Source organism: Gorilla gorilla, chromosome 10 (genome assembly GCF_029281585.2).
Source record: "Gorilla gorilla gorilla isolate KB3781 chromosome 10, NHGRI_mGorGor1-v2.1_pri, whole genome shotgun sequence".
Classification (NCBI taxonomy): Eukaryota; Metazoa; Chordata; class Mammalia; order Primates; family Hominidae; genus Gorilla; species Gorilla gorilla.
This window is the reverse complement of record NC_073234.2, coordinates 43,841,398-43,868,183: the sequence shown is the minus strand read 5'-3', so window position 1 is coordinate 43,868,183 and position 26,786 is coordinate 43,841,398. Positions and strand designations below refer to the sequence as shown.

Genomic DNA, 26,786 nt, shown 5'->3' with positions numbered 1-26,786 from the left:
TCTCCACTCTTTATAGGAGGAGGAGCTGGCTACCCTATCTGAGGAGGAGATTGCTATGGCTGTTACTGCTTGGGAGAAGGGCCTAGAAAGTTTGCCCCCGCTGCGGCCCCAGCAGAATCCAGTGTGAGTAGACATGGCACATGTGAGTGGGGCTTGATTTTGTAGTGGAAATTGTTGATAGAGCCAGAACCTGCTAGCTAGGTCCCGTTTGCTGATCTCTCTTTAATTTTTCATCCTCTCCTTTTAATTCTTACATCTCTTTTTTTTTTTTTTTTTTTTTTTACATTTTCTCTTAGCCTATCATTTTGGACACTCCATCTGTCCCATCCGCACCCATGTTTTTCTTGTCTATCCTTTTTTTTTTTTTTTTTTTTTTGAGGCGGAGTTTCGCTCTTGTTGCCCAGGCTGGAGTGCATTGGCGCGATCTCAGCTTAATGCAACCTCCGCCTCCCGGGTTCAAGCGAGTCTCCTGCCTTAGCCTCCCAAGTAGCTGGGATTATAGGTGTGCACCACCACGTCTGGCTAATTTTTTGAAGAGACGAGGTTTCACCATGTTGCACAGACAGGCTGGTCTCGAACTCCTGACCTCAGGTGATCCACCAGCCTCGGCCTCCCAAAGTGCTGGGATTACAGACATGAGCCACTGTGCCGGCCCTGCACCCATGTTTTTCAGCTACTTTTTACCCACTGATAGGAGCTAAATCTATTTTTCCAGTCCAGATCTGTATTCTGAACTCCAGACACATTTGCCATACTATCCTAGACTCCTTCACCTCTACAGGCATCTCAAATTCAACATATCCAAAACCAAACCTGTTACCTTTCCTGCTAAATGCCCTTTTATTTATTCACCTGCCTTTGTTGAACAGCCTCCACCTTCCACCTAAAAATCCAAGCCAGAAATCTTGGTGTTATCTAGACTTCTTCGTTTCTCCCTAGCTGTATTATTCATTCCCTTACCAAGTCATTGACTCTAACTGTTAAGTAGTCTTTGAATCCACCCCTTCTCCTCTCTGTTGTCACTGTCACTACACAGATACTAACAGACCTTGTCATCTGCTATCCTCTTTCCCTGCCACTCTGTACTCCACACTGCCTCCAGAGTGACTGCTTAAAACTGCACAGACTATTATCACTCCTTTTTAGTATTCTATCGATGGTTCCTTTGTGTAATTCACAAGGCCCCTGACTGAAGGCTCAGTAACATATTTTGTCACTCTCCTGCTACACTAAGATAATATTTATACATATGCAGTTTTTTCCATCAAAATGAAATTATTTACAGTTCTGGGTATGTTTGCCATTCAATAAACATTTGAGTGTTTACTCCTTTCCAGTCCCTGCATGCTAGGAGCTGGGTATACAGAGGGGAACAAGACAGGATCTCCGCTGTCATGGGACTTTCTGTCTGGTAGGATAGACAGGTATTTTAAAAACTGTCACACAAATGTAGAATTACACATTTTGAAAAGTCCACGCCAGGCGCGGTGGCTCATGCCTGTAATCCTAGCACTTTGGGAGGCTGAGGTGGGTGGATCATTTGAGTCAGGAGTTCAAGACCAGCCTGGCCAACATGGTGAAACCCTGCCTCTACTAAAAATACAAAAATTAGCCGGGCATTGTGGCAGGCACCTGTAGTCCCAGCTACTCGGGAAGGTGAGGCAGGAGAATCGCTTGAACCTGGGAGGCGGAGGTTGCAATGCGCCAAGATCATGCCACTGCACTCCAGCCTGGGAGACAGAGCAAGACTCTGTCTCAAAAAAAAAAAAAAAAGTCCAATGAAGGAAAAGAAGAGGTTGCTATGCGAGGAAATATCAGAGGTGACTAATTTAGAGGCCTCTCTAAAACATTGAGTGAAGACTTAAAACGGCCAGGTGCGGTGGCTCATGCCTGTAATCCTAGCACTTTGGGAGGCCAAGGCGGCAGATCACCTGAGATCAGCAGTTCGAGACCAGCCTGGCCAACATAGCAAAACCCCGTCTCTATCTAAATACACAAAAATTAGCTGGGCACGGTGGCTCGTGCCTGTAATCCCTGCTACTCAGGAGGCTGAGGCAGGAGAATCGCTTGAACCCGGGAGGCGGAGTTTGCAGTGAGTGGAGATTGCGCCAGTGTACTCCAGCCTGGGCAACAGAGCGCGACTCCATTTCACACACACACACACACACACACACACACACACACAGATGTAAACAAATTTGAGACTTGCAAGATAAGTAGGGGCTAGTTAGGCAAGAGTAAGAGTAGAGAGAGGGTGTTTCAGAGAGAGGAAATCTAATATGCAAAGACCTGAGGAGCAAGAGAGTTTGCCTCTTAAGGAATTCCTAAAAGGACAGTGGCAGCAGGCTGGTTAGTCGGGGGCACATGGGTCAAAATGAGTTTTGAGAGGCAGGTGGGGCTGGCATCATACCATTGTCTCTCACCTCTGTGCCTTTATGCATACTGTTCCTTCTCCCTGGAATGCCAGCATCTTACCTGCCTGATGCACAGCTCTTCTTGCAGAGAGGAGTTCTGCCTTTTCCTTCTCTATAGAGTGTGAGACAGTCTTAAGTGCTTCAATTTCTGGGAGGTCCCATTGTCATATTATGTTGTAATTGTCACATTACATGTTTGTTTCTTCACTAATTTGTAAGCTCATTGAAGGTAGAGATGTCTCTTTTATGGGGCTCAGTTGCTAGCACAGGGCCAAATGTTCTGTAGATATTGATAACATTTGAATGAATTTATGAAAGTCCATCCTTGTTGTTTTGCTTGTTTTGAGTATGTGTGTGTATATATATATATATATATTTTTTTTAATTTTAATTTTTTTTTTTTTAGACAGAGTCTCACCTTGTCATCCAGTCTGGAGTGCAGTGGCGTGATCTCAGCTCACTGCAACCTCCGCCTCCCAGGTTCAAGTGATTCTCCTGTCTCAGTCTCCCGAGTAGCTGGGATTACAGGTGCACACCACCATGCCCGGCTAATTTTTGTATTTTTGGTAGAGACAAGGTTTCACCATGTTGGCCAGGCTGGTCTCAAACTCCTGACCTCAGGGGATCCACCTGCCTCGGCCTCCCAAAGTGTTTGGATTACAGGCGTAAGCCACTACGCCCAGCCTTGTTTTGAGTATATCTTGAGCATATATTGTGGATTCAGTTTAATACTAAGCACTTCTTTTTTTTTTTTCTTTCTTTTTTTTTTCGACAAAACCGCCATCGTCATCATGGCCCGTTCTCAATGAGCTGCTGGGTACACCTCCCAGACGGGGTGGCGGCCGGGCAGAGGGGCTCCTCACTTCCCAGACGGGGCGGCCGGGCAGAGGTGCCCCCCACCTCCTGGACAGGGCAGTGGCCAGGCGGAGGTGTCCCCCACCTCCCAGACGGGGTGGCTGCTGGGCGGGGGCTGCCCCCCACCTCCCGGACGGGGCGGCTGGCCGGGCGGGGGCTGCCCCCCACCTCCTGGATGGGGCGGCTGCCGGGCGGACACGCTCCTCACCTCCCAGACGGGGTGGCGGTCGGGCAGAGACACTCCTCAGATCCCAGACGGGGTCGCGGCCGGGCAGAGGCACTCCTCACATCCCAGATGGGGCGGCGAGGCAGAGGCACTCGCCACATTTCAGAGGATGGGCGGCCGGGCAGAGACGCTCCTCACTTCCTAGACGGGTTGACGGCCAGGAAGAGGCGCTCCTCACTTCCCAGACTGGGCGGCCAGGCAGAGGGGCTCCTCACATCCCAGCCGATGGGCAGCCAGGCAGAGACGCTCCTCACTTCCCAGACAGGGTGGCGGCCGGGCAGAGGCTGCAATCTCGACACTTTGGGAGGCCAAGGCAGGCGGCTGGGAGGTGGAGGTTGTAGCGAGCTGAGATCACGCCACTGCACTCCAGCCTGGGCAACATTGAGCACTGAGTGAGCGAGACTCCGTCTGCAATCCCGGCACCTCGGGAGGCCCAGGCGGGCAGATCACTCGCGGTCAGGAGCTGGAGACCAGCCCGGCCAACACGGCGAAACCCCGTCTCCACCAAAAAATACAAAAACCAGTCAGGCGTGGCGGCATGCGCCTGCAATCCCAGGCACTAGGCAGGCTGAGGCAGGAGAATCAGGCAGGGAGGTTGCAGTGAGCCGAGATGGCAGCAGTACAGTCCAGCCTCGGCTCGGCATCAGAGGGAGACCGTGGAAAGTGGGAGACGGGAGAGGGAGCAATTTTTTGTATTTTTAGTAGAGATGGGGTTTCACTATGTTGGCTAGGCTGGTCTTGAACTGACCTCATGATCCACTTGTCTCGGCCTCCCAAAGTGCTGGGATTACAGGCATGAGCCGCAGCGCCCGGCAATATAAGCACTTTTTTTTTTTTTGAAACTGAGTCTCACTAGGATGGAGTGAGTGGCGCAATCTAGGCTCACGGCAACCTCTGCCTCCTGGGTTCAAGTGATTCTCCTGTCTCAGCCCCCTGAGTAGCTGGGATTACAAGCACGCACCACCAGGCCTGGCTACTGTTTGTACTTTTTTAGTAGAGACGGGGTTTTACCATGTTGGCCAGGCTGGTCTTGAGCTCCGACCTCGTGATCCGCCTGCCTGAGCCTCCCAAAGTGCTGGGATTACAGGCGTGAGCCACTGCATCCGGCCAATACTAAGCACTTTCAAGGCTCATATAGAATAGGAAGCACTGCTGTGGCTCATGCCTGAAATCCCAGCACTTTGGGAGGTTGAGGCGGGAGGATCACTTGAGCCCAGGAGTTCGAGACCAGTCCTGGCAACATAGACTGCATCTCTACAAAAAAAATTTAAAAAGTATCCAGGCACGGTGATGCCTGCCTGAAGTTCCAGCTACCTGGGAGGCTGAGATGGAAGGATCATTTTGAGCCCAGGAGTTCAAGATTACAGTGTGCTGTGTTGTGCCACTGCCCTCCTGCCTAGGTGACAGAGGGAGACCCTGTCTCCAAAAAAAAAAAAAAAAGATAACCTTTCTCAGGCATGTATACAGGCAAATACATTTAAATGCATAAGTGGAGGAGGAGACAGTTGGCATTGAAGATCCTATGGGTAGACTAAGCTGTGTTGGGCTAGAGTGCTTGCCTTCCTTTGATCTCCTTTGACACTTTGCACCTCTTCATTACACTGATCCCAGTCAGCAGTTACATAATAGAATGTAATACCCTTGGGAGCAGAACCTAGGGCATATTTGCCTCTATACTTGCCACAGCAGTAAGCACACTCATTCTGAGAGATAAGTGACAGGGTAACACAAAAGGAGCACTACTCAATATGGTACAAAGTGGTTAGGGGGTTGGGATACAAAAAAGACTGTGTGGGAAGATGGCCATCAGTGAGGGAAGGTTTTCTTGGAGGAGGTGATTTCTAAGCTGGATTTCAGAGAAAGTTACGATATTCAGTTATGGGGAGAAAGGGTGATGGATGCACAAGAAATTAGTGAGATATGTTTTATGGAAATAAGCTGTAAAATGTTCTAGGAAGTAGTTGGGCCATCTATTGGGATATATAGCAGCAGCTGGGAAGAAAGGTTGAGGTTAATGTGAGGGAATCGGGGAGGCAGTGACTGTAGGCTAAGAATGGTTGGAAAGATGATAGGAGCCTTAGTGTAGTGTCAGTGCTAAAGAGGGGATGTTGACACAGGATGTGTACAGCTCAGATGTCAAGGACGATGAAACTTGAAAAGGAATACTGAATTGAGTGCCTTCAGACAGCAGGTTGAATGGCATGACCAGCAACGATCTGGAAAAGTGGGAAGGAGAGGGTGACGGTGAAGGCAAAACTGGTGCCTGCTGGTTTGAGTTAGGCCATGAGGAGTGACAGACATGGGTTAGAGAGTCGGTACAAAAGGACTTGTTACGGGTCGTATCTAGGCTGGTGAGCTCTTTGGATTTCAGATAGTGGCTAGAGATTATAGTAACATAGTACCTGGAAAGAAGGGGAGAAGCCAGTGCTGGGAAAGTGTTCTTGGGAGTGGTGAGAGGGTAATGATTGGACAGAGTCTAGGGAGAGTTTGAGCCTGAGAATGAGGTAATAGAAAACAAGCAGTCATGACAGTAAAAGGGACAGAAATTGGTGTTGAACAAGGCTCCTTCATAGCAGTACAGGAGACTTCCTCACTGTGGCAGTGCCCTGTATTTGCAGCTCTGGGGATCTTAGAGTGCCTCGGGAAGCTGTGGTCCTGTGGGTTCGTGTGCAGAAAGACTTCAAGTGTACATGAACACATGACAGTAGAACAAATCTGTGTCCGGGCGTTCTGTGCACTTTTCGTCCCTGTTGACCCTCACATCCCCCCATGCACTGTTCTCTTCCTCTTTCCTTACTAGGTTGCCTGTGGCTGGGGAAAGGAATGTGCTCATCACCAGTGCCCTCCCTTACGTCAACAATGTCCCCCACCTTGGGAACATCATTGGTTGTGTGCTCAGTGCCGATGTCTTTGCCAGGTGGAGCCAGCTGCTGGGGGAGAGACCTCCTAAGGGAAGGGCGGGTCCCAGGGGAATAGGATGCCTCAAGGGTGGGGCTGGGGAGATCCCAAGGACAAGGAAGCGCTGAAGCGGGGCCCCCTAGCGATCACCATATTCCCTTGCAGGTACTCTCGCCTCCGCCAGTGGAACACCCTCTATCTGTGTGGGACAGATGAGTATGGTACAGCAACAGAGACCAAGGCTCTGGAGGAGGGACTAACCCCCCAGGAGATCTGCGACAAGTACCACATCATCCATGCTGACATCTACCGCTGGTTTAACATTTCGTTTGATATTTTTGGTCGCACCACCACTCCACAGCAGACCAAGTAAGTTTCCTCTAATGAGGCAGAAATGGGGCTTGAAGGCTGAGACTGGGAACAGTGAGAGTATCTTGGAGACAGAAGGAACCCGGGTGGCTGTCTGGGCACTCCTAAACTTAGGATCTCAATATCACCCTGGGCAGTTATCCAGGCATTTTTGAGGGAAGATGGTATGTGTAGAAGCCTGACCAGGAGCTGAAGGAGCAGCTGAGGGAGGGCAGAGACCAGACGCAGGCTGATGGGAAATATCTATCTTTCCTCTAGTGCCTCCCTTCCTCTCTGTGTCCTGAAGTCTAAGACACTTTTTCCCACTCCTGTATGCATTTATAACACATAAACTCATTCTTCCTCTGCCTAATACTCATCCTAATAAAAACTTTGCATAGCCGGGTGCAGTGGCTCATACCTGTAATCCCAGCACTTTGGGAGGCCGAGGCGGGCGGATCACCTGAGGTCAGGAGTTCAAGACCAGCCTGACCAACATGGAGAAATCCCATCTCTACTAAAAATACAAAAATTAGCTGGGCGTGGTGGCGCATGCCTGTCAACCCAGCTACTTGGGAAGCTGAGGCAGAAGAATCTCTTGAACCCAGGAGGCGGAGGCTGTGGTGAGCCAAGATCATGCCATTGTACTCCAGCCTGGGCAACAAGAGCAAAACTCTGTCTCAAAAAAAAAAAAAAAAAAAAGGCTGGGGCTGGGCGCGGTGGCTCACACCTGTAATCCCAGCACTTTGGGAGGCCAAGGCGGGCGGATCATGAGGTCAGGAGATGGAGACCATCCTGGCTAACCCAGTGAAACCCTGTCTCTACTAAAAATACAAAAAAAAAAAAAAATTAACCAGGCGTGGTGGTGGGCGCCTGTAGTCCCAGCTACTCTGGAGGCTGAGGCAGGAGAATGGCGTGAACCCGGGAGGCAGAGCTTACAGTGAGCTGAGATAGTGCCACTGCACTTCAGACTTGGTGACGGAGCGAGACTGTCTCAAAAAAAAAAAAAAAGGGCTGGGCGCAGTGGCTCACGCCTGTAATCTCAGCACTTTGAGAGGCCGAGGTGGGTGGATCACGAGGTCAGGAGTTCAAGACCAGCTTGGCCAACATGGTGAAACCCCATCTCTACTAAGAATACAAAAATTAGCTGGACCTGGTGGTGGGCATCTGTAATCCCAGCTACTTGGGAGGCTGAGGCAGAGAACTGCTTGAACCCGGGAGGCTGAGGTTGCAGTGAGCTGAGATCGTACCACTGCACTCCAGCCTGGGCGACAGAGCGAGACTCTGTCTCAAAACAAACAAAAAAACGCCCAAAACTTTACATAGTAGACAGGCCGCCAACTGATAGTGCTATGCAGTTTAGTTTAGCACTTGGACTGACTTAATTTTTAGGATATATTAAAGAACAGACACAGTCCTATCCTATTGGAGATTTTTGTCAATGAAAAATACAAAACAGATAAATCTGTATTCAACAAAAGTGAATTCTAAAGTGTTGAGGGGAAAGATTATGTGGGCAGTTGGGGAATATGTGTGATGGGTCTGAGCTCATCCAGTAAAACTCTCAAAAGATGAATAGATGCCCTTTTCCTTGAGGAGCCTTCTGCCTGATTTCTTTGTCACTGAGTTTGGGTCCCTGGTTGGAGTGGCAGGAGGAAGGAGTCCACCACGTCTTCTGACTGTCTCTTCCTGATCCCTGGCCCACCTCACCAGAATCACCCAGGACATTTTCCAGCGGTTGCTGAAACGAGGTTTTGTGCTGCAAGATACTGTGGAGCAACTGCGGTGTGAGCACTGTGCTCGCTTCCTGGCTGACCGCTTCGTGGAGGGCGTGTGTCCCTTCTGTGGCTATGAGGAGGCTCGGGGTGACCAGTGTGACAAGTGTGGCAAGCTCATCAATGCTGTCGAGCTTAAGGTAAGAGGAGGGTCTCCGTGGGAGCCCGGAAGGAGACAGTCCTTATTTTTAAGGGACTCCCTTCTTGTCCCATTTAGGATTTTTATTTTAGCATTCTAGACCTTTAACCAGTGGCCCTTTCTGCCCCATCTCAGCAACTCGTCATTGAGTTCATTTGAAAAATACTCCCTGAGCACTTACTATGTGCTGAGCACTGTGCTAAGAAACAGACAAGTTGAGTTTATATTTCCCAACCTTTGGTCTTGCATCACACCACCTGATCTACATTTGTTTAGATCCTTCTCTCTTCTTTAAATATCTTCTCTTCTAGCCATTTGTTAATTTATTTCTTCATTCATTTATTCAACATACATTTTTTGAGTCCTTAGAATAGGCCAATTACAATTCTGCGTGCTGGGGGTATGGCAATGAACAAGACAGATTTTATTTAGTATGGTCAGGAGACCAACACTAAGGAAATGATATAGAATAAACTGCCAGGAAAATGTGACAGAGAGTGACTTCTGGGGGAAGATCTAACTTAGGTAGATAGGGAAGGCTTTTCAGAGGCAGTAACATTTGAACTGAGAGTTTAACCAAAGAATTAGGAGCAAGCCAGGCAATAAGAGGTTAAGAATGTTCTAAGCGGAAGGACTAGGAAATGCAAAGGCCATAAGGCAGCTAAGAGCTGAAAAGGCAGAATTGGCAAGGCCAGTATAGCACTAGCACAGTGAGTGAGGAGGAGGGTAGACTGAGATGAGGTGAGAGAGACGGCAGGGGCCAGATCACCAGGGCCTGTGAAGCCATTGTGGGAATTTAGATTTTATTCTGGTGAATGACAAGCTGCTCTGTGGAAAATGGATGGCACGGAAGCAAGAAATAAAGTATGTTGAAGGGGCTGGGTATTGGTGGCTCATACCTATAATCCCAGCACTTTGGGAGGCCAAGCTGGGTGGATCACTTGAAGCCACGAGTTTGAGACCAGCCTGGCCTGTAACATGACAACCCTGTCTCTACTGAAAATACAGAAATGGCTAGGTGCGGTGGCTCACGCCTGTAATCCCAGCACTTTAGGAGGCTGAGGTGGGCAGATCACTTGAGGTCAGGAGTTTGAGACCAGCCTAGCCAACATGGTGAAACCCCGTCTCTACTAAAAAAATACAAAAATTAGCTGGGTGTGGTGGCGGACCCCTGTAATCCCCGCTTCTTGGGAGGCTGAAGCTTGAGAATCACTTGAACCTGGGAGGCAGAGGTTGCAGTGAGCTGAGATTGCACCACTGCATTCCAGCCTGGGTTACAAAGTAAGACTCTGTCTAAAAAAAAACAAAAAAACAAAAAAACACAAAAATTATCCAGGCCATGGTGGCGCACACCTGTAATCCCAGCTACTTGGGAGGCTGAGGCAGAAGAATTTCTTGAACCTGGGAAGCGGAGGTTGCAGTGAGCCAAGATTGCCACTGCATTCCAGCCTGGGTGACAGAGCAAGACTGTTCCCCCCCCACCAAAAAAAAAAGTATGGAGAAGGATTTGGAGGCAACAAGGCTACAACCCAGAAATGGGATAATGGTGGCTTGCACTAGGTTAGTAGCACTAGAAATGGAAAAGAAAAAATAGACTTGAGGTATATTTTTGGAGGTAAACTCCACGGAGTTGGATAGACTGGAATTTGGGATGGTCAGGAAAAAGATGCCTTGTAAGTTTTTGGCCTGGGTAGATGGTAGTACCATCTGTGAACGTGAGTGAGGAGAACAGACTTTCAGGTGGGATGCAGCCATACTGTTTGGGTTTGTTAAGCTTGAGATGCCTGTTAGATAGCCAGGCAGAGAAGTCAGGTAGACAGTTGGATATTAGGCATATGGAGTTCAGGAGAGAGGTCCTGAGGAATTATAATTTCTCACCTTCAAAAACTCAGATCAAAACTCACTTGGGGCCAGGTGTGGTGGTTCACGCTTGTAATCCCAGGACTTTGGGAGGCTGAGGCGGCCGGATCACCTGAGGTCAGGAGTTCAGACCAGTCTGACCAACATGGCGAAACCCCACCTCTACTAAAAATACAAAAATTAGCTGAGTGTGGTGGTGCGTGCCTGTAATCCCAGCTACCAGGGAGGCTGAGGCAGGATAATCTCTTGAACCTGGGAGGTGGAGGTTTCAGTGAGCTGAGATTACGCTACTGCACTCCAGCCTGGGCGACAGAGTGAGATTTTGTCTCAAAAAAAAAAAAAAAAAGCAACAACAACAAAAAACAAGCCGGGCACGGTGGCTCACGCCTGTAGTCCCCACACTTTGGGAGGCTGAGGCGGGCAGATCACGAGATCAGGAGTTTGAGACCAGCCTAAACAACATGGTGAAACTCCATCTCTACTAAAAATACAAAAATAAGCCGGGTGCGGTGGCACGTGCCTATAATCCCAGCTACTCAGGAGGCCGAGGCTGGAGAATCGCTTGAACCCGGGAGGTGGAGGTTGCAGTGAGCCAAGACTGCACCACTGCACTCCAGCCTGGGCAACAGAGTGAGACTTCGTCTCAAAAACAACAACAACAACAACAACAACAACAAAACTCTACTACAAAGCCCTCTCTGAAAGATGGAAAAAACAACAACAACAAAAAACTCGAAAGTTTTCATTCATTAGTTCCACCTAACTGTTCACTCCATTAGCCGTCACCCTTCCATGTTTATATAGTTAGTTTATGCCAGACAAATAAATTTATTTTGTAAAGATCTGCACTTGTTTCTTTTTTTTTTTTTTTTTTTTTTTTGAGATGGAGTTTTGCTCTTGTTGCCCAGGCTGGAGTGCAATGGCGCGATCTCGGCTCAGTGCAATCTCCACCACCCAGGTTCAAGCGATTTTCCTGCCTCAGCCTCCTGAGTAACTGGGATTACAGGTGCGCACTACCAAACCCGGCTAATTTTGTATTTTTAGTAGAGACGAGGTTTCACCATGCTGGCCAGGCTGGATTTGAACTCCTGACCTCAGGTGTTCCACCTGCCTCAGCCTCCCAAAGTGTTGGGATTATAGGCGTGAGCCACGGTGCTCAGCCACACTCGTGTCTTTTTCCTTTTTTTTTTTTTTTTTTGAGACGGAGTCTGCTCTGTCAGCAGCCTGGAGTGCAGTGGCATGATCTTGGCTCACTGCAACCTCTGCCTCTCAGGTTCAAGCAATTCTGCCTCAGCCTCCCAAGTAGCTGGGACTACAGGTGCACGCCACCATGCCCAGCTAATTTTTGTATTTTTAGTAGAGACGGGGTTTCACTCTGTTGGCCAGGATGGTCTCAATCTCTTGACCTCATGATCCGCCTGCCTCGGCCTCCCAAAATGCTGGAATTACAGGCGTGAGCCACCGCGCCCGGCCCACACTTGTTTCTTATATAAGCCATCTCTCCCTGACTTGCAGCTTCCTCAAAGAGAGGGGCTATGTCTTCACATCATCACTCCTTCCTCCCCTCACACAGCCAAGTACAGTGCAGTGCTCTGTACCTAGCCTGTGCTCAGAGAATGCTTTTTTTACTCTGGTGTGATGGGACAGAGATCTGAAACTCTGAGAACAAATGGAGTTATACTGAGAAGATTTGAGTCTCCATGTTTAGAGCAGGCCACATAGTAGAGTTATTGGAGTGTGAGCCTGAAGCTAAACTAGATGGCAGACTGAGGAGCTAATCCCTCTCTGCTCCTCCCCTTGCCTGGACCCCTCCCCTGGCCTGCAGGCCTGATCTGTCCTCTGGAATTTTCCTTCGCAGAAGCCTCAGTGTAAAGTCTGCCGATCATGCCCTGTGGTGCAGTCGACCCAGCACCTGTTTCTGGACCTGCCTAAGGTAAGTGAGCTTTTCTCTCAACCTAGTTTTCAGGAGGCCTCTTCTGTCCCCTCTGCCTTAGCCACAAATACTGAGAGCAGACTACTCTTAAAAGTTTTAAATTTCCATTAAGAATTGTACATACATACTATTGTCAAGAGATGAAATAGATTAAAGGGCACAAAGTGAAAGCCCCAGGCCCACTTGCGAGAGGTATTTACTACTCATTTTCCTTTGTGTCTATTCAGAAATGTCATATGCATATAAAAGTATTTTTATGTCTCTCTTTTTTTTTTTTTAAGGGATAGGTTCTCACTCTGTCACCTAAGCTGTAATGCAGTGGCATGATCATAGCTCACTGCAGCCTTGATCTCCTAGGACCAAGCAATCCTCTCACCTCAGCCTCCTGAGTACCATGCCTGACTGATTTTTTTTTTTTGAGACAGAGTTTCGCTCTTGTCGCCCAGGCTGGTGTGCAATGGCGCAATCTTGGCTCACTGCAACCTTCGCCTCCTGGGTTCAAGTGATTCTCCTGCGTCAGCCTCCAGAATAGCTGGGATTACAGGCGCCCGCCACCATGCCTGGCTAATTTTTGTATTTTTAGTAGAGACAGGGTTTTGCCATGTTGACCAGGCTGGTCTCGAACTCCTGACCTCAGATGATCTGCCTGGCTCAGCCTCCCAAAGTGCTGGGATTACAGGTGTGAGCCACCGCACTGGGCCACCTGACTAATTTTTAAAATGCTTTTGTAGAGATGGGTTCTCACTATGTTACCCAGGCTGGTGTCAAACTCTTGGGCTCAAGCAGTTCTCCTGCCTCTGCCTGCAAACGTGTTGGGATTACAGGCATGAGCAGCTGTGTCCAGCATTGACCTCCTAATTTGTTTTTTTTTTTTTGAGATGGAGCTTCTCTCTTGTTGCCCACACTGGAGTGCAATGGCACGGTCTCGGCTCACTGCAACCTCTGCCTCCCAGGTTCAAGCGATTCCTCTGCATCAGCCTCCCAAGTAGCTGGGATTACAGGTGCCTGCCACCATGCCTGGCTAATTTTTGTATTTTTAGTAGAGATGGGGTTTCACCATGTTGGCCAGGCTGGTCTCGAACTCCTGACCTCAGGTAATCCATCCACCTCAGCCTCCCAATGTGCAGGGATTACAGGTGTGAGCCACCATCCCAGCCTGACCTCCTTTTTAAAATACAGTGTTCCTCCTGTACCCTGGGCTTGGAGAAAAAAAAATAGGCTGGGTGCAGTGGCTCATCATGCCTGTAATCCTAGCACTTTAGGAGGCTGAGGTGGGAGGATCTGTTGATGCCAGGAGTTGGAGACCAGCCTGGAAAACATAGTGAGACACTGTCTTTACAACATAATTGAAAAATTAGCTGGGTATGGTGGTGCGATCCTGTAGTCTCAGCTATGCAAGAGGCTGAGGTGGGAGGATCATTTGAGCCCAGGAGTTTGAGGTTACAGTGAGCTGTGATTGTGCCACTACACTCCAGCCTGGGCAACAGAGTGAGACTCTATCTCTAAAGCATAAAAAAATTAAAGGCCACATGCAATGACTCACTCCTGTAATTCCATTACTTTGGGAGGCTGAGGCGGGAGGATTGCTTGAGCCCAGGGGTTTGAGACCAGCCTGAGCAACATGGCAAGACCCTGACTCTACAAACAGTGAAACAATTAACCTGGCCTGGGCGCAGTGGCTCACGCGTTAATCCCAACACTTTGCAAGGCCTACCTAGGTGGGCGGATGACTTGAGCCTAGGACTCTGAGACCAGCCTGGGCAACATGGTGAGAACCCACCTCTACAAAAAATACAGAAGTTAACTGGGTGAGTTGTGAGCAGCTGTAGTCCCAGCTACTCAGGAGGCTGAGGTGGGAAGATCACCTGAACCTGGGAAGGTTTGAGGCTGCAGTGAGCCATGATTGAACCATTGCACTGCAGCTTGGGTGACAGACTGAGACTCTGTATCAAAAAAAAAGAAAAGAAAAAAAGAAAAAATTAGCCAAATGTGGTGGTGCACATCTCTGGCCCCAGCTACTTGGGAGGCTAAGGTAGGAGGGTTGCTTTGAGCCCAGGAGCTGGAAGCTATAGTGAGCCATGATTGCACCACTGCATTCCAGTCTGGGCAGCAAAGTGAGACCCTGTCTCAAAAATAAATAAATACATAAAATATAATAGTCCCCAGGTTGGGTTTGTTGGGTGTTTCCTCATGATTTCAGGCTATGCATTCTTGGTTGGAATACTACATAAATGACATTGTGTCCTTTTCAGAGCCACGTGATGGCCATCCCCTTCACTGGGAATCTTAATTTTGTTTGGTCAGGTGTTATTCAATTTGTCCACTGTGTGATTAATATTTTCCCCATTGCAACTTATGAGCAGTCTGGGAATACACTTTATTTTTTTCTTTTCTTGAGATGGAGTCCCGCTCTGTTGCCCAGACTGTAGTGCAGTGTTGTGATTTCAGCTCACTGCAACCTCTACCTCCCAGGTTCAAGTGATTCTCCTGTCTCAGCCTTCGAGTAGCTGGGATTACAGGCACATACCACCATGCCTGGCTAATTTTTGTATTTCTAATAGAGATGGGGTTTCACTATGTTGGCCAGGCTGGTCTCAAACTTCTGACCTCAAATGATTCACCGGCCTTAGCCTCCCAAAGTGCTGGGATTACAGGTGTGAGCCACCGCGCCCAGCCTTGAGGGAATACACTTTAAAGACCATGCAATACTTTGCTCTTCGTGAACAAAATATTCCCTATAAATGTAGCATTCATTGATCATTCTTACCTGAATCAATCTTTATTATGGTGATTTTCCAACTCTACCACTACCCTCTATATTTATCCTTCTCCCTCCATTTATTTTTTAATTTAGTTAACTATTTATTATCAGTATAGACTCATGGATTCCTATTTTTTTCAATTTCTTATAATCCTTTCCTGTCCTAAATTTATTTTCATGTTCAAATTGTTACTTATTTCATCAGTAGGAACGTATTCAAGGTGGCTTGTCTGCTTTTGAGATCTCCCATCGTGTTTTAAACACTTCCTTAATTTGTGGCATAAAAAGATACTCTAGGTTCATCTGGTTCAGCCTTGAAATCAACCATGTCACCAACCTTGAGTTTAATTTAGTAGGGAACAGTATTAGATACCGAAATCTAGGTGGTAGATGTGCTCATTGCTACTGGGTGTCTTTGCTACTAGGACCTTTTATCAGAGAGAGTTGGTATTTGTTTTTTGTTGTTTGTTTGTTTGTTTTGAGACGGGGTCCTGCTGTCACCTAGGCTGGAGTGCAGTGGCACTATCTTGGCTCACTGCAACTGCCACCTCCAGGATTCAAATGATTCTCCTGCCTCAGCCTCCCGAGTAGCTGGGATTACAGGCACCTGCCACCACACCCAGCTAATTTTTTTTTGTATTTTTAGTAGAGACAGGGTTTCACCATGTTGGCCAGGCTGGTCTCCAGCTCCTGACCTCAGGTGATCCACCTGCCTTGGCCTCCCGAAGTGCTGGGATTACAGGTATGAGCCATCGTGTCTGGCCAGTTGGTATTTATTTTAAGTTCACACGGACACCTGCAACTTCAGTCCATCCCCACAGAGTTCTTCATCACTTTCTCTTATTTATTTCATGTCTCTATCTACCTTCTTCCACTGTAGGTGTCCTGGTTCTCAATAGGCATCAGCACATTTACTTATTAGCTCAATGCTACGATATACCTAAAACAATTTCAGAATTGCTTTGCTGGTACGTCTACAAAAAAAATAACCTATTAAAAAGAGTTTAGGATTTGTTGGCAATCCTGATTCCTCCCCTAGACTAAGGGTATGTAGTCAAGTGTGTTCAAACAAAATTTTTTTCTAGAGACAGGGTCTCACTCTGTCACCCAGGCTGGAGTGCAGTGGCACAATCATAGCTCACTGCACTCTCAAACTCCCGGGCTCAAGTTATCCTTTTGCTTCAGCCTTCTGCGTAGTTGGGACTACAGGCGTGTACTACCATGCCTGGCTGATTAAAAAAAACTTGACTGGGCATGGTGACTCACGCCTGTAATCCCAGCAGTTTGGGAGGCCAAGGCAGCCGGATCATGAGGTCAATAGACCGAGACCATCCTGGCCAACATGGTGAAACCCCATCTCTACTAAAAATACAAAAATTAGCCAGGCGTGGTGGCACCGACCTGTAGTCCCAGCTACTCAGGAGGCTGAGGCAGGAGAATCGCTTGAACCTGGAGGTGGGGAGGTTGCAGTGAGCTGAGATTGTGCCACTGCACTCCAGCCCGGGCAGCTGAGCAAGACTCCAGCTCAATAAAATTTTTTTTTGGTTGGGCATGCTGGTTTACACCTGTAATCCCAATGCTTTGGGAGGCCAAGGCTGGAGGATTGCTTGAGCCTTGGAGTTTAAGACCAGCCTGGGCAACAGAGTGACACCCTACCTTAAAAAAAAAAAAAAAAAGAAAAAATTTTTTTTTCTTTTTTGCACTTCCTCAGCTGGCCATGGTGGTTCATGCCTGTAATTCCAGCACTTTGGGAGGCTGAGGCAGGAGGATCGCTGGAAGCCAGGAGTTTGAGAGTAGCCTGGGCAACAAAGCAAGACCCTGTCTGTATTTAAAAAAAGAAAAAATTGGTTGGGCACGGTGGCTTATGCCTGTAATTCCAACTTCCAACACTTTGGGAGGCTGATGCGGGAGAATTGCTTGACCCCAGGAGTTTGAGACCAGGGTGGGCAACTTGGTGAAACCCATCTCTACTAAAAATACAAAAATTAACCAGGTGTGGTGGCATGTGCCTGTAGTGCCAGCTACTCAGGAGGCTGAGGTGGAAGGATCACTTAAGCCTGGGAGGTTGAGGCTGCAGTGAGCCATGATGTGCCACTGTACTCCAGCCTGGGTGACAGTGAGACCCTGATATGGACAAGATTAGCACGTCCTCTGCACAAGAATGACATGCAAACTTGTGAAGTGTTCCATATTTTTAAAAATTAAAAAAAAAAAATTTTTTTAGGGACAGGATTTTGCTGTGTTGCCCAGGATGGTCATGAACTCCTGCCCTCAAGTGATCCTCCTGCGTCAGCCTTCGGAGTAGCTGGGATTACAGGCGCAAGCCACTGCCCCTGGCTGTGTGTTAAAAATCTGGTTAAGGCTGGGCAGGGTGGCTCACAACTGTAGTCTCAGCCCTTTTGGAGGCTGAGGTGGGCAGACTGCTTGAGCTCAGGAGTTCAAGACCAGCCTGGGCAATGTGGCAAAACCCTGTTTCTACAAAAATTACAGTCTGGCATGGTGGTGTGCACCTGTGGTCCCAGCTACTGGGGAAGTTGAGGTAGGAGGATTGCTTGAGCCCGGGAGGTTTAGGCTGCCGTGAGCTGTGATTATGATTGCACCACTGCACTCCAGTCTGGGCGACAGAGCAAGACTCTGTCTCCAAAAAAAGTTATATATTGCCAAATTGTGCTCCAAAAAGGTTATATGTGTTTATCCTTATGCTAACCATATATGAGACTTTCCTAAATCAGCCCTCTTTCTCCATTATCTCAGCTGGAGAAGCGACTGGAGGAGTGGTTGGGGAGGACATTGCCTGGCAGTGACTGGACACCCAATGCCCGGTTTATCACCCTTTCCTGGCTTCGGGATGGCCTCAAGCCACGCTGCATAACCCGAGACCTCAAATGGGGAACCCCTGTACCCTTAGAAGGTTTTGAAGACAAGGTAAAAACCCTTTTTTATTCATATCATTCAGCCTTGGTGTTGAAACCCTGGGCTAGCAGAGTAGACTGCTGATTATGTCTTGTTTCAGTTTGAGACTTTGGATTGGTCTCTAACATGTTTACCTCCTTCTGACCTCCAGGTATTCTATGTCTGGTTTGATGCCACTATTGGCTATCTGTCCATCACAGCCAACTACACAGACCAGTGGGAGAGATGGTGGAAGAACCCAGAGCAAGTGAGCAGTTCTTGGTTAGGCTGTGCATGGGGAGGGTAGGCGGTAGGGTGTGGGTGTTAGGGTTGGATGTCTGGTCTTCCTTGGGCCTTTGAAGAAGGTCTCAGGAAATCTCTCCTAACCACATTCCCCTAGGTGGACCTGTATCAGTTCATGGCCAAAGACAATGTTCCTTTCCATAGCTTAGTCTTTCCTTGCTCAGCCCTAGGAGCTGAGGATAACTATACCTTGGTCAGCCACCTCATTGCTACAGGTAAGTACCCTGGAAGACTACTGATGGGGTGTTCATAGGAAATGAGGGGTGAGGCAGTACTTGGAAAAAGATCTTGGAGAGCTGCTATCTTGAGTTAGGAGTTGAGCTGAAATAGGAAATAATTAAAATGAGAACTCAACCTAGAGAAACGAACAAGAACCTGAAGAAAGCAAAAGTCTAAAGCTAAAACTCTTTAGTAGATATAAGCAAAGAGAAAAAAGGGCCAGAATGGATAGGAAGGGACTCCCAAAATCTGAGCATACCAGCCCCTTAAGGAGAAATGTTGCTAGACACCCATAGTTGAGGTTAGAAAGAGGAAAGAAGGAAGAGTTAGTGGGCTAGAGAGGGGAAGGATGTGATGTGAGCAGATGGTTCTCACTCATTCTCCTCTGTCCAGAGTACCTGAACTATGAGGATGGGAAATTCTCTAAGAGCCGCGGTGTGGGAGTGTTTGGGGACATGGCCCAGGATACGGGGATCCCTGCTGACATCTGGCGCTTCTATCTGCTGTACATTCGGCCTGAGGGCCAGGACAGTGCTTTCTCCTGGATGGACCTGCTGCTGAAGAATAATTCTGAGCTGCTTAACAACCTGGGCAACTTCATCAACAGGTAGGACTTGGTAAGGGGTCAGAGTTAGCAGTGAGCTGGGGTGGGGCTCATTTTCCCTCAGGAGATGGGAATGTGGAGAGAACTAGAAAATGGGCAGGAGGCTGTGAGGACAGTGTGGAAAGTTGATTTCTATTAATTGGGATCTATTCCTAGCACATACTAGGCTATGTGTGCTTGATGGAACAGTTAACTGTAGAGATGTGATTTAGCAAAGTTGGTTATAAAGTGGGTTTTTGTAAATTGTTTCCTTATTACTGTTCTTTGTAGAATTGAAGATGTATTTTCTCCCTGCAAAATAGTTCACCTGCAGATCATTGAAAAGTTTGGCTGAAGAAAGGGGTTATTTTGGTGTGGGGGTAGGAGGCTTCTGTGGGCTGGGCATGGTGGCTTACATCTGTAATCCCAGCACTTTGGGAGGCTGAGGCAGGAGGATCACTTGAGGCCGGGAGTTCAAGACTTGCCTGACCAACATAATGAATTTCCCATCTCTACAAAAAGAATCAGCCAGGCGTGGTGGCGCACACCTGTAGTCCCAGCCACTCAGGATGCTGAGGCGGGATGGTCTCTTGAACTTGGGAGATTGAGGCTGCAGTGGAGCAGTACTCGTACCCCTACACTCCAGCCTTGGCAAAAGAGGGAGATACTGTCTCCAAAAAAAAAAAAAAAAAAAAAAAAAAAAAAAAAGGCTTCTGCTATACTCTTCAGAGTTTTTGTTACCTTAGGCTCACATTCTATCATTGGTGCCTATCTCAGCTCTTCTGCAATCTAAAGCAGTATCCTCCAGAATTTAGGATTCTTTAGTCACTCTCTGAGCCCTGGACCCTTATAGGTCAGTCCTGCTACTCACTTTCAGCTTTGGTAATTAACCACATTTAATAAATAGTCCTTACCTACAGGAGTTCGAGACCAGCCTGGCCAACCTGGTGAAACCCCGTCTCCACTAAAAATACAAAAAGTAGCCGGGCGTGGTGGCGCACATCTGTAATCCCAGCTACTCAAGAGGTTGAGGCAGGAGAATCAACTCAAGAGGTTGAGGCAGGAGAATCACTTGAACCCAGGAGGCAAAGGTTGCAGTGAGCCAAGATCATGCCACTGTGCTCCAGCCTGGGCAACAGAGTGAGACTCCTCAAAAAAAAAAAAAAAAAATTAAAAAAAAAAAAAAAGTACTTACCTAGAGTGTTTGTTTGATAGCAGTTAACACATACTCAGCTTGGTCATTTTGAGTAATGACTTTTTTTTTTTTTTTTGAGACGGAGTTTCTCTCTTGTTGCCCAGGCTGGAGTGCAATGGCGCGATCTTGGCTCACTGCAACCTCCGCCTCCCGGGTTCAAGCAATTCTCCTGCCTCAGCCTCCAGAGTAGCTGGGATTACAGGTGCACACCACCACGCCCGGCTAATTTTTTGCATTTTTAGTAGAGACGAGGTTTCACCATGGCCAGGCCAGGCTGGTCTTGAACTCCTGAACTCAGGTGATCTGCCCACCTCGGCCTCCCAGAATGCTGGGATTTTAGGCGTGAGCCACTGCGCCTGGCCGAGTAATGACTTCTTAAAAATAAGAGGTACAGTTGTTTAACTTAATCAGGTTTCTTATGTGCAGAGTCAGATTCTTAGGGGAGAGACAGAGTAAATAATTAGTTAGGCCTTGTCTACTAGCTTGAGGGAGCCAGGAGTTACCTGTTCCAGGCAGGAATTCTGAGAGAATGTACAGCTGTGGAAATTGGGTGAAATTCTAACAAGGAGACTGGATAATAACTTCCCCTCTTTTTTCCACTTCTGCTTTCCTACTCCCAACCAAGAGCTGGGATGTTTGTGTCTAAGTTCTTTGGGGGCTATGTGCCTGAGATGGTGCTCACCCCTGATGATCAGCGCCTGCTGGCCCATGTCACCCTGGAGCTCCAGCACTATCACCAGCTACTTGAGAAGGTTCGGTAAGTAACTGACACCTCTGTCTTTTCTGCTGGCGTGTTGAGAGCCTCCTTGTATTGGTCTCTGTAGGACATTACACCTTGGCCTGCTTCCTCCCTTCCCAGGATCCGGGATGCCTTGCGCAGTATCCTTACCATATCTCGACATGGCAACCAATATATTCAGGTGAATGAGCCCTGGAAGCGGATTAAAGGCAGTGAGGCTGACAGGTAGGTAAGCGGGGAGGGTTGGCTAAAGGCATAAAGTGGCTTGTAAGCTGTATCCTCCTGGAGGTCTTGACTAATGTCTCCTCTTCCTCAGGCAACGGGCAGGAACAGTGACTGGCTTGGCAGTGAATATAGCTGCCTTGCTCTCTGTCATGCTTCAGCCTTACATGCCCACGGTTAGTGCCACAATCCAGGCCCAGCTGCAGCTCCCACCTCCAGCCTGCAGTATCCTGCTGACAAACTTCCTGTGTACCTTACCAGCAGGACACCAGATTGGCACAGTAGGTGGAAGAGCCAGCCTCTCTTAAAATTGATATCTTGCCATGCAGCTTTTGGAGTGGGTGAGAGAAGACCTAACATCTCTCCAGTGTTACTTTGGTCATGGGACTCCTAAGTTTCTGATATAAAGTCCTTGGTAGTTGTTCACAAGTCCAGAATTATCTGTACATCTTCATTGTTCTTCATGCCAGAAACCAGAACCTGGCACACAAAACTAACTGGTAAACAGGTATTTGAAGAAACACTGTGATCACCTAGTCTCCATAATGCTAGCAGATAGTGGGCAGGGAAAATACAGGAAAGCCATTTCCTCTTTGACACAAAATGAAAAAGTAAGTACACTGCTAAACTTCTGGATCAGCCTAGCATCCTTAGAGAGTTTAAGAATCTTTGACCCTATAAATTATTTGGGGTTTCATAGGGAAAGCTACAGCTAATTTCCTAAAATCAGCAGATATTAGGTCAGTGTTAAGCTCGTTCTTTCTAAAACACATCAGAGATTGGGGTTGGAGAGGTCATCTGTATAGTCTATGGTAGAGTCTGTATCCAATCAGTAGATGATTCTGGAACTCTTTTTTTACAGGTCAGTCCCTTGTTCCAAAAATTGGAAAATGACCAGATTGAAAGTTTAAGGCAGCGCTTTGGAGGGGGCCAGGTGAGAAAGCTAAAGGCTGTGCCCTCACTCCACAACAGCCACAGCATCACTTCCTTAATTTCCCTAAGTAGTCTTCACCCATCACTTTCCATCTTTTGGCCCTTCCGCTTCCTCACTTACAGTTTTTCTTTCCTGTCTTAGCTAGAAGAGACCTTCGACTTAAAGGTAACCACTTTCCCTCTGAGATGCTGTATAAAACTGGAGGTTAGGGGATATTTATGGTTGCTGGTGATAACTTTGTTGTTCTCCAGGCAAAAACGTCCCCGAAGCCAGCAGTTGTAGAGACTGTTACGACAGCCAGGCCACAGCAGATACAAGCGCTGATGGATGAAGTGACAAAACAAGTATGAAGCTTAAGCCCTGTGGGAGACTGGACAAGCTGAATCCTAAATAGATCTTTTTCTTGCCTCACTGTTACCTCCCCACTCCCCTTTATCTTAGGGAAACATTGTCCGAGAACTGAAAGCACAAAAGGCAGACAAGAACGAGGTTGCTGCGGAGGTGGTGAAACTCTTGGATCTAAAGAAACAGTTGGCTGTAGCTGAGGGGAAACCCCCTGAAGCCCCTAAAGGCAAGAAGAAAAAGTAAAAGACCTTGGCTCATAGAAAGTCACTTTAATAGATAGGGACAGTCATAAATAAATGTACAATCTCTATATACAAGCTGAGACCCTTTCCTTTTGTCTACTCCAAGCCTTCCCCCTGCGTATGTGGGATTGAGGGTCACATCATTGGCACTAGTGAGAGGGTGGTCAGTAGCCACTTCTGGGAAAGGTGGGTAGTGTGGCCCGAGTGGGGGACTGATGCTCCCAATTGTTCATGCTTGGTGCAGATTCACCATTCGGTCGATCAGAGCTCGGCGAGTCGCCTCTACTTCCCTGGTCAGGCGCTCGATTTCCTGCTTGAGCCGTTCATTCTCTTCAGCTAGCTGTGCCACTTTCCTTTCATTCTCCTGTTCTTTCTCCTTCATGCGCTGCTTTCCAGCCCGGGCTGGGGAATGGCCACTCTGTTTCCGTTTCCTGGTTCTCCCTTGGTCTTCCTCCTCTTCCTCCTGAGCCAGGGAGCTCTGACTGGAATCTGGAGAGTGAGGGCTCTGGGAGGTGCTTGTGACCTCTGCTGGTTCTGGCTCCTCCTCAGTCAGCCAAGCCAGAGAAGCAGGGTCAAGAGTGGTGAAGATTTTTGATCCTTCCTTCAAGGAAATGAGGAAAGGGAACATAGATATTAGTTGAGAAGGGAAAGGTAACATCCCCCTTTAGCTTTAGGGCTAACATTCTTACCTCTTCATTTCCAGGAGGTGAAACATAGGTACCCCCATTTTCATCTGAAGACAGGACCTCTTGCAGGTCCTCATACCAGGCTTCCAGCTCCCAGCTGGACAGTGTCCCGAAGGAGAAAGGCAATGACTCAGCTGCCATCTCTGCAGTTGGATCAGTCTGGAAAAGCACATCTGCAGGATAATGGGGAGTGGCTGGAACAAGCTCCATGTAGCAAACAGTCTATGCCACAAGTTGGCAAGCTGGTTTGATGCCTGTTTTTGTAGGTAAAGTTGTATTGGAATACAGCCACATCTGTTTATTTACATATTGTTTATGGCTGCTTTGGTGCTACAGTGGCAGAGATGAAGAGTCACGCTAGAGACTATAGGACTTTTAACATCTAAAATATTTACTATCCTGCCCTTTAAAATTTTTGGGAAAGGGTAGGTTAAGTTTACCTGCTTTCAGGTGTGGTGATGTATGAAGATACACTTCCTTCTTGAACACTGTGGGCAACAAAGAGAAATGTCAGCCATTTTTGGAAGGGGGAGAGGCAACTTACTTTTCTTTTTTTATTTTTATTTTTTGAGACGGAGTCTTGCTCTGTTGCCAGGCTGAAGTGCAGTGGTGCGATCTTGGCTCACTGCAACCTCTGCCTCCTCGGTTCAAGCGATTCTTCTGCCTCGGCCTCCCGAGTAGCTGGGACTACAGGCGCGTGCCACCACGCCCAGCTAATTTTTGTGTTTTTAGTAGAGATAGGGTTTCACTATGTTGGCCAGGATGGTCTCCATCTCTTAACCTTGTGATCCATCGCTTCCCAAAGTGCTGGGATTATAGGCATGAGCCACCGTGCTGGGCCCTTATTTTTCTTTTACCTCCAGGCTCCTACTGGACCTTCCTTACTTCTGGTCTTGTGGGGTATGCATACTTGGTCCTTGTAGCCATTTCCAAGGGCAGAAGAGGGCCTGACTTTCTTTATTTTTAGTTGCTGACATTTGTAGTCATGGTTACATAATAGTAAAGTCCTGGCCAACTCAGCTTTCTCTAAATTCAAAGCAGGCCTCAAATCTGCCAGGGTAAAGACTAAACTACAGGGAAGGGAACAAATCATAGCATTTTCCTAACTCCATTCCCACAGGGCTGACATCCTCCAAATGTATATTTCCAGTCTGGACCTCTTCCAGAACTTCAGACTCTGCTGTCTACTGCCTACCTGCCATTTCTTTTTCAATGTCTAATAGGCACCTAAGACTATGTGCAAAGGCAAACTCTTGCTGATTTTCCCCTTCCAAGGTCATCCCCATCTCAGATGACAACTAGTTGCTTAAGCTAAAAACCTTGGTATCATCCTTCATTCCTCTTCTCTCACACCCTGCAATCCAAAGTACTAGCAAATTTTAACTCATTCCTTTTTTTCTGAGACGGGTCTCACTCTTTTTGCCCAGGCTGGAAGGCAGTGGCGCAATCGGCTCACTGCAACCTCCGCCTGCTGGGTTCAAGCGATTCTCCTGCCTCAGCCTCCTGAGTAGCTGGGATTACAGGCATGCACTGCCATGCCTGGCTAATTTTTGTATTTTTAGTAAAGATGGGGTTTCACCATGTTGGCCAGGCTGGTCTTGAACTCCTGACCTCATGTGATCCACCCACCTCTGGTCTCCCAAAGTGCTGGGATTACAGGCGTGAGCCACCATGCCTGGCCCTTAACTCATTCTTTAAAAATGAGTTTTTAAAACCTTTGCTTAGAAGAATCTAAACACTTCTAATTCCATTATTTCCAATCTAGATCAATTCACCACCATCTCTAAATTACTGCAGAAACTTTCTGATTGCAGAAGGTCTTCCCATTTCTTCTCTTGCCACCCCTCTGCAACTCTATTTACCATACAGCAGCCTGAGTGAGGCTTTTAAAACAGGTCATTCCTCTGCTCAAAACCCTCCAATGACTTCCTATTTCATGTCATGGAAGTCACTGGAGGGTTTTGAGCGGAGGAATTACCTAAGGTAATTCCTGACCACCTGATGTAACACTCCGACCTCCATCCTGAACATTCTCCATTCCTTTCTCTGCTTTAGCTTTCTCTGTGGCACTTATATTTTGTTGACTGTAGGCCTCCCACTGAGATGATTTTTTCCTCTTGCTCAAGGATGTACCCTGAGCCCCAAACTGTTTGGCACACAGTAGGTCCTCATTAAGTATTTGTTAAGAATGAATGGATAAACTCCCCCCAGTCTCTCTTACAGGGAAGGGGCAGAGGCAGAGTGGCAGCTGCCGATCCCTAGGGGCTAGAGATGCAATATTGCCCGAAGTATTTCTCTGCAGGGCTGTCCTCCCTGGGGAACCCTCCCTTGCCTTCCAGTGTGTGGGACTTGGCTTTCATCAGCAGTGGAGCCTCAGGTCAGAAGGCTGCAGAGCCAAACGGGGCTGGCCTGATGCAATGGTTACACAGAGATTAGCTGGGAGACAGGACCGGGTTAAAGAGGCAGGGACTAATCCCGAGGGAAGGACAATACCCTGGGGAGACCCCAAATGGCCTCCTACACTTAAGAGATCCAGGCTGCTCTCTTGTGCAGGAGGCCCAGAGACCTCTACGGCAAAAGGAAAACACACCACTCCCTGTCCATCGGCACCCCTCCCAAAGGCTTGTGTCTCCTCAAGGTTCCCCTATCCGCTGCAGGGTCCAGTAGCCCCAGCTACCGAGGTGGCCATGCTGACACCAGAGGCACTGAGACTGAGACAGAATTGGGGGTGGGGTAGGGAGAAGGCCGCTGGTGGCGAAGCGGCGGAAACGGCCTGAGCGATGGTCACCCAGTCTTAGAGCGGGGGTGTGTCCTGCTGACCTGCCTCCCCGCGGACAGGCCTAACGATGAGGCCTGAAGTTGGCTACGGGAAAGAATGAATTTCCCAAGGGCAACCGAGGTCCCTTTGCCCAGCAGCACAGAGCAGGGCCCGTGTTCCGGCTCCGGGCAGGGGTGGAGAGACGCTGTAGTCCGAAGCAATAGGGGTTTGTAAGCACCACCCCAGAATAAGGGACTCTCCTCATTCCTCTCTCGAACGGTCCCTAACTTCACTGTGGAGGAGTGAGGCTGATCCTAAAGAGCGGACGCCCCAACTTTGAGGAGACTGGAGGGTAAAGGGTAGATGGGAATCAGTACTCGCCTCTCTCCTCAGGTTCCAGCTCTGATTTTGGCTCTGTCGCTGCCACCCGCTCATCTTCAACATGATACGCTCAGTGCC

The 26,786-nt window shown here is 48.1% G+C and overlaps 3 protein-coding genes and 1 pseudogene across 6 annotated transcripts in view; 2 read left to right on the top strand and 2 right to left on the bottom strand.

The window, feature by feature from the left end:
- The window catches only part of MARS1 (methionyl-tRNA synthetase 1), a 26,194-nt gene extending 3,236 nt beyond the window's left edge, over positions 1–22,958 (top strand). For 2 of the 3 annotated variants that reach the window (XM_063693872.1, XM_055359283.2), the window contains 15 exons: positions 17–123; positions 6,296–6,412; positions 6,559–6,762; positions 8,455–8,656; positions 12,374–12,448; positions 17,964–18,134; positions 18,274–18,369; positions 18,502–18,619; positions 19,017–19,230; positions 21,027–21,158; positions 21,261–21,365; positions 21,457–21,643; positions 22,225–22,296; positions 22,548–22,640; positions 22,738–22,958. In XM_063693872.1, coding sequence (XP_063549942.1) covers positions 17–123; positions 6,296–6,412; positions 6,559–6,762; positions 8,455–8,656; positions 12,374–12,448; positions 17,964–18,134; positions 18,274–18,369; positions 18,502–18,619; positions 19,017–19,230; positions 21,027–21,158; positions 21,261–21,365; positions 21,457–21,643; positions 22,225–22,296; positions 22,548–22,640; positions 22,738–22,884 — 2,040 coding nt within the window. In that variant the 3' untranslated portion in view covers positions 22,885–22,958. Of the gene's footprint in view, positions 1–16; positions 124–6,295; positions 6,413–6,558; positions 6,763–8,454; positions 8,657–12,373; positions 12,449–17,963; positions 18,135–18,273; positions 18,370–18,501; positions 18,620–19,016; positions 19,231–21,026; positions 21,159–21,260; positions 21,366–21,456; positions 21,644–22,224; positions 22,297–22,437; positions 22,462–22,547; positions 22,641–22,737 lie in introns of all 3 variants that reach the window. The other variant, XM_063693871.1, reaches the window with a different exon arrangement.
- Positions 17,307–17,405, top strand: LOC115930293 (uncharacterized; annotated as a pseudogene).
- DDIT3 (DNA damage inducible transcript 3) lies at positions 22,896–23,779 on the bottom strand. Its single transcript, XM_055359286.1, has 2 exons — positions 23,573–23,779; positions 22,896–23,484 (listed from the first exon to the last, which is right to left on the bottom strand). The coding sequence occupies exons 1-2, from the start codon at positions 23,777–23,779 to the stop codon at positions 23,113–23,115; spliced, it is 579 nt and encodes a 192-aa protein (XP_055215261.1). The 3' UTR covers positions 22,896–23,112.
- Positions 22,896–26,786, bottom strand: LOC129523523 (DDIT3 upstream open reading frame protein). 2 transcript variants are annotated; one of them, XM_019038167.3, is made up of 3 exons: positions 26,709–26,777; positions 24,010–24,057; positions 22,896–23,742 (listed from the first exon to the last, which is right to left on the bottom strand). In XM_019038167.3, the coding sequence occupies exons 1-2, from the start codon at positions 26,769–26,771 to the stop codon at positions 24,016–24,018; spliced, it is 105 nt and encodes a 34-aa protein (XP_018893712.2). In that variant the 5' UTR covers positions 26,772–26,777; the 3' UTR covers positions 22,896–23,742; positions 24,010–24,015. The 2 variants fall into 2 exon arrangements, with proteins under 2 accessions (XP_018893712.2, XP_018893711.2); XM_019038166.3 differs by lacking the exon at positions 22,896–23,742 and adding an exon at positions 23,743–23,823 and having other exon boundaries at positions 26,709–26,786.

Excerpts from the sequence above, each read along its gene's own strand:
- DDIT3 (XM_055359286.1), bottom strand. The coding sequence starts at position 23,779 with ATGGAGCTTGTTCCAGCCACTCCCCATTATCCTGCAGATGTGCTTTTC. Across the intron at positions 23,485-23,572 it reads CACCTCCTGGAAATGAAGAG|GAAGGATCAAAAATCTTCAC; the intron begins GTAAGAATGTTA and ends ATTTCCTTGAAG.
- LOC129523523 (XM_019038166.3), bottom strand. The coding sequence starts at position 26,771 with ATGTTGAAGATGAGCGGGTGGCAGCGACAGAGCCAAAATCAGAGCTGG. Across the intron at positions 24,058-26,708 it reads GCTGGAACCTGAGGAGAGAG|TGTTCAAGAAGGAAGTGTAT; the intron begins GCGAGTACTGAT and ends TGTTGCCCACAG.